Here is a 13,736-nt window from a genome sequence, read left to right as displayed (position 1 = left end):
TAAAATGCAAAACTCTGCAGTGAAACGATATTTGGGTGCAGGGTTGTTTGGCAGCACCTTACTTCTTGTTGATAGGTCAATTTCTGCCATCAAAGACTTCACAGACTCCACCTGATATAGTGCTGTCCTGTAAAACATTCACTAACAAGCTTGCCATCTAAAATATAGTACTGTGCTCAGGCATGGATGCACATAGAAACTTACATGCTCTCATCCTCACACACACAACAGGTTGCAGGAAGCAGGTGTTTTCACATGCCTGGAGGGAGGAAGAGGATGAAGTGAACAGCGGGGAGATGAGGTTAGAGAGCGAAGAAAAAACAGTGGGGGAGAGAAAACTTGATCTGAGGAGAGGAAAAAACAGAGATGGAGGTAATGGAAGGAGGGATGACGAGCTCTGAAGTCAGGAAGAAAGAGATGCGGGTGGAGAGGGGTTATGAGGAAGAAGTACAAGGAGGGAGGGGGTTGCATAATACGTGTACGTGATGGAGGGTTTTCTCTGATGCCGCATGTGGTGTAGCAGGCAGACAGGGAGGTCAGACGCAGACAGAAAAGCCAAATAATGTACACAAGAAGTGGCAGCTGCCAGAAAAATCCAGCGAGTCCTTCGCAGAGGGCTGCAGGATACATTCTAACTAGCAGAACGTTGTACAGGCAGTTAGCTTCTGTCTCATTATTTCAGTCCAGGGACAAAGTGACCAGGGCTGGAGCTATTCGTTTTATTCCGGGTACAATTAACATATATTTAGATCACAGCAGTTGTCTAGTTTAAAATTTACAAAAATAGTGTTTCACAAAAAGCATTAAAATTCATTATTACTTATTGCCCACTTGAAGGATCATTACAAGATTTATGCTGAGCTCAAGTCCAGATGCACTGGATTACAGTAAATGCTACATATTAACTAATCTAAATATGAAAGAACTGCTACTTAAAAGGCACTTGATTACAACAAAGTGCTGCATCAAATAATTTATTCAGAAATTTGCTGCCTTTACCTGAAAGTCAAAATTGTGTTGGCTGGTAATATCGCTGAATATTGAAAATATGGTTGTTTCTTTCAATGTAGAAGCAACAGCTTACTTGGTTGACAATGAATTAATTAAAAATGGTAAATGTATACATAATTTGTGGGAAATGTCCTATTAAGGCAGATTGACTTGGCACAGTTTTATAGACACAGGCAATCTATGAAAAAAAACCACACACATGATCCACAGGAAAACCAGCAGAAAAAAGCCTGTATGTTGACAAAGCAGCAAGATGTCAACCCCTAATCAGGTCTGAATAATGTATTGGAACCACTGATGAGTGTAAATACTCACCAGCCTAGATTAGTCAGTATTTTTGCCCCTAGTGTCATTGTTGGTTACATTTGTAGAAATATTTCTAGCTGGTATGAGAGTTGACCATGAATGTAACAGTAATGTACATAGCAATAGCAAAATTTTGCTTCAGAGAATGTAAATTTTGACTGCGTGTAGGACTAAACTATTGTTTATCATTTATATTTATCATCAACAATTTTTATATTGCTACTAAGGTTATTACAGTTTTTCTTGATTGCTTAAACACATTTCTTAAAATTATGCCTCTTTTTCTCACAACACAAATCCACAACTTCTCACCCAATTCCCGAAACATCCTATTTTCAGGTCAAAATGAAGCCCTCCACTCAAAACCATTCAATCTTGTTGAAAAACCTAACTTTGCCCTCAGACATAACACACAACCCCTTAAAAACACACACACACACACACACACACACACACACACTACAACACAGTTTTACACACTGGTGAGATAAATTCAAAACAATACAACAAAAACTGGTTATTAGTAATGTTGCGTGTGGTTCTCCCTCTCAGAAACCTTTTACATGATGAACACAAAAGAAATAACAAATGTATACGTTGGCACATTTGCACACATTTTTAAATTCCTTTGTGTACTGTACAGTACAACACACCAAAGAACAAATTATTCTGCCCCAGGCCTGTCTTTGGTCTGGGACAGGCCAGAGATTCTCGTTCTCCACCTCATCCTCCTCCCTACTCCTCCTCCCTCTACCTCCTCCACCTCCTTCTTCACCTCCTCCTCCACCCTACTCCTACTCCGCCTCCTCCTACTCCTCATCTTCCTCCTATCCCATCTCCTCCTCCAACTCCTACTGTTCCTATTCCTTCGCTTCTTACTCCTCTATATATTGCGTTTCCTCCTCCTCCTCCTCTCTGGTGTCCCACACCTCTTCCTTCAGATTTTTCTGGATCCATTGTTCCAAAACTGGATGAACTGACTTTGGCCCTTTTATTTATCTATTGAAGGTTCTGATTGGTGTGTTATCAATTTTTACTGTTTGTGTTTCCAACTGGGTAGCTGTGTGCTAATTGAGCTCAACCTGTGCTGATTGAGTGAAAAAATATTGAATGTTTGTGCTTTCTCAATGACCACATGGTGTAGGCAACGAGAAATGAAGGGATTTGTGTGTAGAGTTAAGAGAAATGGGTGTGCTTTTTGAAAAATGGAGTTATGGTTTTTAAATTTTAGTTCAAAAGCCTGCTAATAGTGTTTAAGCAATGGCGAAAACTGTAAATTGGCCTACTTAACATTGAGTGGCAATCTGCCAGTTAGGTTGTTATCCTTTGTGAAAGGTTTTGGCCTAAGGGTGGTGCAAGAGAGAGCTGATGCCATCTAAAATGTGAAGTATTTTGTGCTTGGTAAAATATCAACTTTCTCACCTGAAGATAGAATTATTTAGTTATTTGTTTAGTTAAAATATATATTTAGTTGTTTGTACAAATATCAAGTCAAGTCAATCAATATAGCCCCAAGATGCAAATTTGCCTCAACAGAGTGGGAAACATATATAAAGAATATGGGAAGATGTTGAGCAACTTCCAGGTGCCACTAAACACTGGCAGGGCCTGGGCCACGCAACCTCCTCTCTACAATGCAATGTACCATAGAGAGGTGTAAGGAGTAATGAGATTGTAATGAGATATGGAAATATACAATTCTAGGTTATTACTGTATTATAGTCGGGCAAAAAATCAAAGCTGTTAAAAGAAAGGGGAATGGCTAGAGTGAAAGCAAATCAGTGGAATTAATATGCATAAAAATTGGGGTCTGCTCTAAGATGGTGCTGTCAGATAATGAGGGATCTTCACGTTACAAGGTGACATTCTTCTGTGTTGACTAAAAGACCAGAAAAACCTGTCAAACAGCCATGAATACTGCATTATACAAACAGTAGAAGCTGTTGACTGTGAGTAAAATCACCTAAACAGCCTGGAAAAGCTATCACAAATGATACAACTGATGTTAGATAACAAGCGCCTGAGTGCCTTGGGCCTTAAATAGTCTCATTACAAAGATCACTGCATGTTGTGACATTACTGAAATCATCACCAGTATCTCCCCACTGTCCTACAGGGGCAGCAGCATAAAGTTGGTATGATGATGGAAGGATGGAAATACTTGTCCTGATAAGGTATATAACAGAATGTGTTCCAAGAAAGCACAAGCACAAATCTGTACGTGCACAGGCATGCATGATCTGACAAAATCTCAAAAAAAGAGTATTATGCGGAGATACTGTAAAACAGCATACACCAGTGAATAAGAGAATTAACAGACAGCACTGTTCCTCCAGTCCCCGAGAACATGCAGCCATCTGAAATAAAAGTGGAAACGGCTTTTATAGGGAGCAAAGGAAACCCTCTCAACAGTTATATAAGAGAAAAGGCCCTCAGCCTATCTGTCTCTCTCCCTAACACACACACCACCCAAGTATGGAGTTGCACGCCTATGCATACAACAACAACACACACCTGACAGGCAGAAACCCATTCTTTGGAAGAAACAGCCTAGGGAGGCTCTGACACAACCACCTGCTCAAATTCAGTCAGCGGCACTACTATTTATCAGAACCCGCTGCATCCTACAAAACAGTATTACCTGGTGGCTACAGTTAGTCACAGCGGATACGTGCCTGTACCTTGGCAGGGGAACAATGTTGAATGAACAGTGATAAAGGATTCTGGGTCGCCTGTGGCCCAGAGTGTGGACTGTACATACATGCAGTTATTTTGAGGAAGACTATTCCAATGGTCCGTCTCATGGGGGTCTAAAATAAAGCCCGGGGTGAAACAAATGCCACACATTCACAGTGTGTTTGACAGAGATATCACTAGCCAGTGCTTTTCATTCCTCACCAAATAATGAGGTCATCAACGCAATGACTCATGACTCACTGACAGATGAATTCAAAGTACATCAGGAAGAGCATGGGAAGACTGTGTATGTGTGTGTGTGGGGTGAAGCACAGTGGCTGAGCTCCAAAGAGGCATCTATGTGTATGTAGTTAAATTACAGTTTTTCACAATTGCTAAGACACATTTCTTGAAACCTTCATCCATTTTCTCGAAACTTGAAACACACAACCTAGTCTTTAAACTACATTCACAAAACCCCTGACTCAAAATCAAACAATCGCCTCAAAATACAGCCAGTCAATATGTAAAACACTACAGAGCATTCTTTAGATACTACATAAAAAAAGACGGCGTCCAGGGCATGTAGTTACAGATTTTTTTTTTGCATATAGGAAACACATTTTCCAATTCAAAAAAAGTAAGTACTGTAAGTAATACAGTATTGAATATCTGTATATTCAGCACTTGCATAAAAATACAGTACTGTAAACCCAAAGAACAGAGAATACTCTAAATAAAAAGCCTATCACACTCAAAAATGTTGTGCAGCCGCAAAATCAAAGTCAATGAGAGACTGGTTCTGCCTTAGTATCACGTATTTGTGCTGGGTCTGGCCAGAGGACTTCATCCACATCACATGCAACCTTTTCCCTTGCCAAGCAAAGGAGGAAGGTGTGCCACCTTACTGCAACAACACTCCACACCTATCTCACCACAGGCCAATTCCATTGCCTGTAAGAGATTTTCCCAAGTAAATGAATGTCGGTCATAGACCTTCCATCACCAGGCAGAGAAAAATTCCTTTATTGGATTGAGGTAAGGGCTGCATGAAGGAAACATTTATGAGTCACTGGTTGCTGGTTGATGTTGAACCACTTGCTTAGTGGGACACCACAGTGAAAGCTGACATTGTCCCACAGACAGGAAGTACTGCCGGCCGATGATCCTGCTGCTCACGCTCAAACACAAGAATCCAAGGACCACCCAGAAAAGTAAGACAATATTCAGTGTTATATAGCCCCAAGGTCAAATGACAGTAGAGAACCTGTCCCTTACTTACTTATAGCTTGGTCAAAGCATGACATTGCCACTACGCTGGCCAGAGTTGAGCACATTTTGGTGTGATCGCATGATTAGAAACAAGTGTGCAGAGTTATGAGTTGTTGTGTGTAAAAGATGACAGCTGTGTTGTAGTTATGTTTAACTTTTGTTGTGTGTATTTACCATTTTGCAACACAAGTGCATCACAGTGCAAAACGTGTTTTAGTGAGTGAGAATGTGTTTAGAGTTTTGCAAAAAAAGTGGATGAGATTTTTGCCTTAACGACCTGAACTTGTTTAAGGTTTTGCCAAAAGAGTGACTGATTGAACAAATGGATTTAGGCCACTGAGCATTTGGTTTAGAGAATGGGGTTTAGTGTTTTAGCAACTGCATTTAGCAAACATATGAGCACTGGTGCTCCCCACATGGGTATAAAAGTGTGTGCATAAGTAGTTGCTCAACTCAGATTTCTCCTTTTTCATCACTGCCCTACTATTTTCCCAACTAGCCACTGCCTGCTGACTCATGCGTCCATAATAAATAGATAGCATTGCATAATATGATTACGACCAGACAGACCTGGTTAGCCCAAACTTAAGATTTCTGTTGAAACTCTTAATCCGCATGAAGCCCTTAATGAGACTGTCCCCCTTTCTGACAAGTTGACAGCAGAGCTTCGGGCACAGCATTAGTAACACAGGAAACTGTCCCCTCATCTGCATAGGAATTAACAAAGACTGCTATTGCTAAGTATTTGTTAGGAGAGGAGAGGAGAGGAGAGAGGAGAGGAGAAGAGAGGAGAGGAGAGGAGAGGAGAGGAGAGGAGAGGAGAAGAGAGGAGAGGAGAGGAGAGGAGAGGAGAGGGCAGTGACTGGGGGAGAAATCCATTTAAATGAAAGAGAGAAGAGAGGCGTCAGCATTAGCAGTTAATCCACTGCAGTAAGAATGCTTTCTCTCTGCCTGCGGCCCCTAGGCTCCAGTAGCCATCCTAACAGGAAGACTGTAACATACACTGCACTGTATCACAAACAACAGATCTGATCCTGACATGAGATCCACGCCAAATAAACAATGCATGACTTACCAGAAATAAAACAGCGGCACACAGACTTAATATTGAAGCATTATCCATCCATGTGACTGCACTACAGCTGCATTATCATGTTATGTCATACTGTGCATATACAGTATATATAAATATGTGCTACCCCCATGCTCATAAATCATAAATCCCAGCATTTGAGTGCGCTACAAACAACATCCCTGTCCATTCAAACACACACAAGGCATTTCCAGTGTTATGAGTCCACGTCCCCTACCCCAGGGGAGGGGCATGACACAAAAGTGCATATACAAAGGGAGCATCTCTCTTCCCCTCTCTGTTTCTCTCCCACCCTTTTTTCTCTCTCTCACCCACACACTTTCTCCATTTAGCTCACACTTAAAAAGGCTGCCTAAAGATAGAAACAAGAAGATGAACAGGAGCCAGCGAGTGTCATGGCAACAACGTGCAGTGGCTCACAAACACTATTTAGACCAGCAAGAAAAAGTTATAATCAAAGCCTAAATGCAGATGTATCACCTCTTCAGAGACACAGTTTAGTACATTTCAATGCAAAGACGTGCCAGGACTGAAAGCCCGGGGCTCATAATTCAGCAATTGAGTATCCAGAATCTCTCAGGAAAATGGACTACTTATTGTACTACAAATGTTTTGGTTAATCCTCACCGACTCCATGTAAATAGTTTAGAAAATGTGAGCTCTATCCACAAAGTATTATAACACTGTGCACACTCATTCTCAGATTACATTGGACGTATGTAATACGTCTTATATATTTCTATGTGAAAATACTTCTGCTAAATGCTAATATTAATGTAAAAAGGGTTAAGCCTTATGCATTGCACTTCTGTAGGTGTAGATGTTGGACACAGCCACAGAAATGTTCACTACCCCGTCAGGATGTTTCAGAGAAACTCTGCATCTCCTTCCACTAGAATCCCCCTGAGGCCACTTGCACATCAAAGCAGCGATTCTGAAATGCCTGGCTTCACTTCCTGAGTAGTATTACTCCAACGTACTCTGAAGCTAATTTTACACAACTGACAAAGACACGTTACACTTCTCACAGATTTCTGCACACCAGGTATATGAAAACATCCCCCATTCTGCTGTGAAATTCAGTTTGTTTGTCTGCATGCGCTCTTGTCACATTAAAAAACATCTGAAATGTCAGGCGCCCACCAGAGGCATGAGTAATGGCCTAAGAGTACTGGATGACATTAATTCTCATGGCCACCATCTTCACGGATCAGCTCATCTCTATATCGGATGAAACACTGACCAGTGCTTGGTCATCTCTGTATTACCCATATTACCAGTATCACTGAGATGTTATTTATCAGTCATTCTCCTACTCTATTAAACATCCTATTATCTCATCCACATCTGCTCATCTATGCATCAGGTGAATAAACTCAGTGTAACGTGTGTGTTTGTGTGTAGGCATTCATATATATAGTGTGTGTGTGTATGTGTGTGTGTGTTTATGAGGGCAGGCGTGTGTTCGACTCACAATGTTGACCTGTAGTGGTTCTGAACCGGGTCTTAGCAGCCTCCTCCTCCTGCAGCTACCAGAGCCTCCAGACCGCAGACGCACCGACGATGACGACTGACCCATGTCTGGGATTCAGACACATGCAGACAGACGATCAATTTAACAAACACACATCAATCAATCAATCAATAAAATAAAAATACGGTACCTGACTGAGGAAGGAGCAGCGCCAAGGCAGTGAGAGTGCTGGGGGGTAGTGGCAGGGAGCGGCACCGCTGGAGAGACGCCCTGAGTGGGGGCTCTAACGGTGACACACCCGAGGGGCGAGACAAGGCCTAGAGGGTACTGAGTGGTTAGGGCATCTCCTATATTACAGTTACTTCGATGCACACACTCACACACACAAGGTTGAATGCACACATTCCCCTGCCCTTCGCGTTAAAAAAACTTCCTTACTGCCTTGTCCCCTTTTTTTGCAGTGAATTAAAGTATTTCACATTCAGCAAGTCTATTCTGGTGCATTGGTCGGTGTGCATGCCCTGCAGCAAACCATGAGAGACTATACATCATGCCAACCGGGCGGTCTCTAAGGTTAAAATGAACTGACTCTGAGTTAGGGCAATGAGAGGTAGAGCTTATGGGAGCGATGAGGCAGAAAATTGGCCACAGAGAAAGACTGAGAGTGAGGGAGAGAGAAAGAGAAGCCACAAAGAATGAAAGAGAAAGAAAGGGTGAGCGAGAGGAAAAGAAAAAGAGTGGGAGAGGGGGAGGTGAGCTGAGGGAAAACGAGTATCCAGAAATACAGGCCTCTATAAATGGGGCAGAGCATGCATGCATTGTTGCAGCAAACAGTGAGTGGTGTATAAATACTGGGTTAGTCCTGGGCTGCCCTTCAAAGTCTGTAGTGTGTGTTTGATTCATTATGGGCTTGGGCTATATTTATCGGTGAGTTGGTGGAGACTACTAGTGAGACTCTGCGCTCCTACTTTCATATTTTCAACATCAGGATGAGATATATTTATGTCTACTCCATAAACATACATTTTCTCAGTCTAAATGTGTTTTTGGATATTTATGGGACCACGTCTTTGTCACTTTTCTGTCAATATTTGTATGTTTAATTTTAGTGAAATTATGCATGAATGCCTGTGTTTGTTGTTTGACATCTTACTCTGTGGTGCAGCACCGTGGACTGCGTCTCCTTAGTAACACTGGTCTCTATGACAGAGCAAGGCCTGGAGCGAGCAGCCATCCGTCTCTGCCCCGGAGAGTGTTGCATGGTGGGAGCAGGCCTGCGTCTCCGCCGGCACAGTGAGCCAACCTCACTATAATGGCTGTAGAGATCTCGGTCTGGGTTGGGCCTCCACAGGTCCAGTACAGCTGAGGCCGGGCGAGGACGAGGGCGCTGGGGCTTGTGATGTACAGAGGTCTTCTCTGTGCTAGAGTGGGGCATGGCTGGGCACAGCTGTCTTACACTGCAGCCTGTCTGGGTGGCAATCTGCTTACACAGCTGTGATTGGCACAGATACTCAGCAGTTTGGCCCAGATAAAGGTGCGACAATGCATTTCTTGTGTAGGGAATTGGGAGGAATTTCTATATATATTCAACAAAATATACCTCATATTTCATTTCAAAAGATTATACTAGCCATGAGCTCATGTTCCTAATTACAGTGCATCAGAAGCTAATGTCAAGACTGCTCCATAATGGCAGGTAAAATTTCAGAGGAGAAAACAAAAAAACAATAGACAGGTTGTGTATTTCATATGTAAACAGTTTGATTAGAGAGGAGGATTTTCCTGGTGCCATCAATTCTCCTGAATTATTGCAGGACTGCACATTAACACCCTTCTCAAAACACAGATTCCCACAGCCCTCGCCCTTGCATAATAAACCCTTATGAAAGTGTGCTGAGTATTGAGATGTCACATCTCATTTTGTCATTAGGAGTTGGTGCTAACATGTCCTGACTCGTTGGTGTGACTAGAAGGGAGATGACTAATGCTTCCACTGGAGTGAGAAGGGAAGGGTGCCGTCATGAAGCGCAGACGTCACACAGCTCTAGGGCTACCGCAGTCAGATACATGCTGCTTCATGGGAAATAGGGTTTCCTTGCATGCTACACAAGGGTGGCGAAGCAGGAAAGGACAAACTTCTCAAATATAATGATGTTGTCCACCAGTGTAATTACTGACTGTTTCCTCCTCTCTCCAACAGATGGGGCAAAAGGACAACTGTACAGTAGACGCTCACTTTATGTCCTCACAAGTTGGTGTATGGTGAATGTTTTTGTTTCACCCTGACAGTTAATGAACCACACCTAGGACTTATATTATGAGAAAATGAGTAATGTCTGGTACCATTACATTCTAGTTTGTTGTTGACAAAGCAAGATAATGGCCATGGTTAAGACAGTTATATAAATGATATTTTGAGCATTTATGCAGTAATTACATGATGCATGCCTTCGGGTGTGTTAATGATGAGGAAAAAGCCTGCAATGGAATCTGGTTATGGTAAAAATGTGAGACACATTCTACATGGCAGTGGTAGTTTAGCAACACAAATTACTGGCTTCTTTAACAAAGGCATTTATTAAAATTCAGTGGCTGATAATTAACACAGCTCATTTTGTATTTAAAGTCACATACCTTAAATATTTCCTCTGTGGAATCTGATGGTGGTACGCTATTGGTTGTGCTCTCTTTATCACCTTGTTGTGATTGGACATGTACTTCCTGTATCTGGTGGGAGTCAGGTGGAGCATCCCTGGAATCCTGCTCATTTCCTGTCTGTCCCTCTACCTTTTCCTCTTGACAGAGACAGTTTAATGGATCACTTTCAACCTCTGATTCTTTTTCAGTCTCTGTGTTTGGACCTGACTGGGGAATATGATTCTCTACTAAGGCTGTGGACCTGTGGTTTGTGTCTCTGTCTATATGTTTGTCTCTGCCATCAGAACTCTGAAAGCCATTGACAGCTTGAGATCCTGGGCATGCCCTAAAGGCTTTCAGGACCACTTTAGGGGATCTTCCACCTGTCACAGGTGCTGGAGCCATGCTGTCAAAGCTACTGGAGTGTGAGGATTTAGCGGTCAGTGGTGATGATGGAATAGGCTGGGATTTTGGAACTCCTTCACTGTGTAGTGTTAGGGACACACTGTGAATATTGTCCACTGTGCGCTGTGTGGTACAAGGGGAGCTGATTGGAGTCCTCTCTTCCTCTGGAGGAGAAAAGGAGTGTGATGTTGTCCGCCATTTTCTGGCTGTCTCTGCTACACTGCTGAAAAACTTGAACAGACCACCAAAGTGCCCCTTGTTGTCAGAGAGTTTTGGGGGCGGTGGCTGAAAGTCTCTGACACTCTCAAAGTCTACAGAACCATAGTCTGAGTCCATGGTCTTGTCCATCGAGGGAAGCTCAGAGTCAAAGCTCCTCTCTGAGTAGACAGGATTGGCCTTTCCTAAAAGGGAAATCCTCCTCAGGTAACTCCACACATCTTTATGCCTCCTTCCTCTACCCTGGTGGGTGCTTGGGCTATCTTTAATGCTAGGCTCTTCACAACCTGCAGCTGTTTTGTTACAGTTGTTTGAATTGTTGTGGCTTCTTTTACTATAGTAAACTCTTTCTGATGGTTTACAACCATTCTGAGTCACAGCCTCTCCCGTTACAGTGGGCTGCTGGCTGTCCGTAGGAGCTGTGAGGTCAATGTCTTCAAACGAGCAGTCAAATTCTGCTGTGTAGCCAGCATACGAGTGCCTCTTGCCACGTTGTCTCAGTGTGCCCCTGCTGGACTGCTGAGGAGTGCCAATCTCTCGGCAGAAAGATTCCTCATCCACCAAAGAGCTCCCGAACTTGGCAGTAGACAATTTCCCTGTCTTCCCCCTAAACACAGAAGGGGATTTAAGCTTCTTGAAGGAGCGAACCTTGTCAGCAAACGAGAGTTTAGGGATGGAAGCCTCCCCGGGCAGGATCATGGAGTGGGGTCTGCGCTCCAGCTCTGAGACAGCTCTCTTTCGGTTCAAGATCTTCCAGATGCCCCCTGTGGCACGGGGCCTCCGGTTGACCTCCTGTCTGTCCTTGACAGGGGTCTGAGAAGAGGCAGCCTGGATCTCTCCCTGCCCCTCTGCAGACCCTGGCCCAGTCTCCTGAATATAAACACTGCTGGTTTCATTCTCCACATCCAGAGAAACATTAAACACTCGGTTGACAAACCCATTAGGGTTGTTGCTCTCAGGGGCAGGGTTATCTGTCTGTTCCATCCTCTCTCATTCTACAGTGTCAGCTATCAGCTCCAATGGACATCATGTCTGGGGCTTCTCTCTCTCTCTCTCTCTCTCTCTCTCTCTCTCTCTCTCTTGAACACCTGGAGGAACAACACCACATTTTTATTTTGTTTGAAATTAAACAAACTGCCTTTTCATATCATGCTTATTCTGTCTTAATGCCTGTTAAGGCTATTAATATTAAACATTCTCAGAGGAGGATCAGCTGTATTTCATCAACAGAGGAGGCCAAACACAAAAAAATAATAGATTATTGCTACTTAAACAATAAAACACAGGGAGAGCATTAGAGGTCTCATTTTGTGATTCTCAGACAAGGGCTTTTGTACCAGGAGTCAACAGTCACCTCACCCCCACCCCTCTATATTCTGTCCATATTACCCAAAGTAATTATTTGAGACACAGTCCCCATCCACCATTTAAACCAGGAGGCTGTGTTGTCATGGAAACACTCACTACAGAGATGTCTGGTTATTTCAGGCCTGCTCCTGCTCTGACATCATCACAGCTCAGATAAGCTCCTTCTGAGGAAGAAGATGCTCAGCAAGTGCTTCACTACCACATGTTAATTGCCCCCATTTCATAATCCTGGATGCCTCTTGTGTAATTAGGGCCTCCAGCATACATCTTTGTTGTTACATGAGGTCATCACCAAAGATGTGTTTCACTTTAAGCTGGCCTTTCCGCAGAATGTCACAATTTAATTTGTATGCGTTTTACTGATAAGCTTTTAAAGAACACTATCTAAAGAAAGTAGTCAATCGTTCCAGAAATGTCAGCTTACAAGCATACTCTCCAGTCACACATTGGCTATTAGGAAGTAGGCCTACTTATTATAGCATTTAAATGTAATTTAAATGCTTTAACGTTACTTAACTGATGAATATCCAGATATTTTGATGACGTTAATATGATTCATCTGTAATAAAGGCCACTTGGTGGTTATAATAGCACAAACGGTTTTGGCTTCCTTACACTCACTAAACTTAAAGTAACTAGCAAGTCGATTTCCATCTAAAACTGACAGCTCACAGTAACTTAGCCAACAGTGACAGGATAAATCTGGGTTGGGCTTGTCTTGTTATAAAATATGGCGTCAACAAAATTGACATTAAACATTCAGCCATTGCGTTTGTGAACTGGCGTTGCAATTTAATTCAGCGTTAAGTTAAGTAACTTTAACGTCTCTTCAAATTGACTGTTTGTGAATTAACCGTTCGCATTACACTTAAACTTGTATAGCAAGTTATGCCCGCGAAAAATAAACTTCATCTCTATTTGCCACTTAGAAGTAGCGGTGAAAGTTGTTAACTTACCCTAGAAAACTTCTCCCGTTTAAAAGGGCATCGTCGTTGCTGTCCTCAAGAGTCAATAAAAGCGCCGCCTTAAACACCGGCTAAACGTATCCACTTTACGGGCTTAATTTATATCCATGAGTAAGGCTGAAGTTATGTTGCGGGCAGCGACTCCTTCGTAGATCTCATGTGTTTGGTTTTCGCCTCCAAACTTCGTCCGCTATCATCCCACTGAGAGAAAACTCCCCGAGTAAGCGACAGACCGGTGAACTCCTGCCCTGTAAGCTCCTGCAGACGCCGACACTCTGATTTGCGATAAAGCTCTCACGCAGACAGACCAGCA

General features: G+C 42.9%; 1 protein-coding gene across 2 annotated transcripts in view; it reads right to left on the bottom strand.

Annotated features, from left to right (window-relative positions):
• arhgef9a (Cdc42 guanine nucleotide exchange factor (GEF) 9a) overlaps positions 1-13,663 on the bottom strand; it is a 41,645-nt gene extending 27,982 nt beyond the window's left edge. The window contains exons 1-5 of one of the 2 annotated variants that reach the window (XM_046031058.1): positions 13,415-13,663; positions 10,467-12,178; positions 8,986-9,324; positions 8,023-8,149; positions 7,833-7,939 (exon numbers count right to left, since the gene is read on the bottom strand). In XM_046031058.1, coding sequence (XP_045887014.1) covers positions 7,833-7,939; positions 8,023-8,149; positions 8,986-9,324; positions 10,467-12,074 — 2,181 coding nt within the window. In that variant the 5' untranslated portion in view covers positions 12,075-12,178; positions 13,415-13,663. The remainder of the gene's footprint in view (positions 1-7,832; positions 7,940-8,022; positions 8,150-8,985; positions 9,325-10,466; positions 12,179-13,414) is intronic. The other variant, XM_046031059.1, reaches the window with a different exon arrangement.
• Positions 13,664-13,736: the final 73 nt, after the last annotated feature.

Source organism: Micropterus dolomieu, linkage group LG19, assembly GCF_021292245.1.
Source record: "Micropterus dolomieu isolate WLL.071019.BEF.003 ecotype Adirondacks linkage group LG19, ASM2129224v1, whole genome shotgun sequence".
Classification (NCBI taxonomy): domain Eukaryota; kingdom Metazoa; phylum Chordata; class Actinopteri; order Centrarchiformes; family Centrarchidae; genus Micropterus; species Micropterus dolomieu.
The sequence above is the reverse complement of the archived record's forward strand: the minus strand, read 5'-3'. Positions and strand labels throughout refer to the sequence as shown.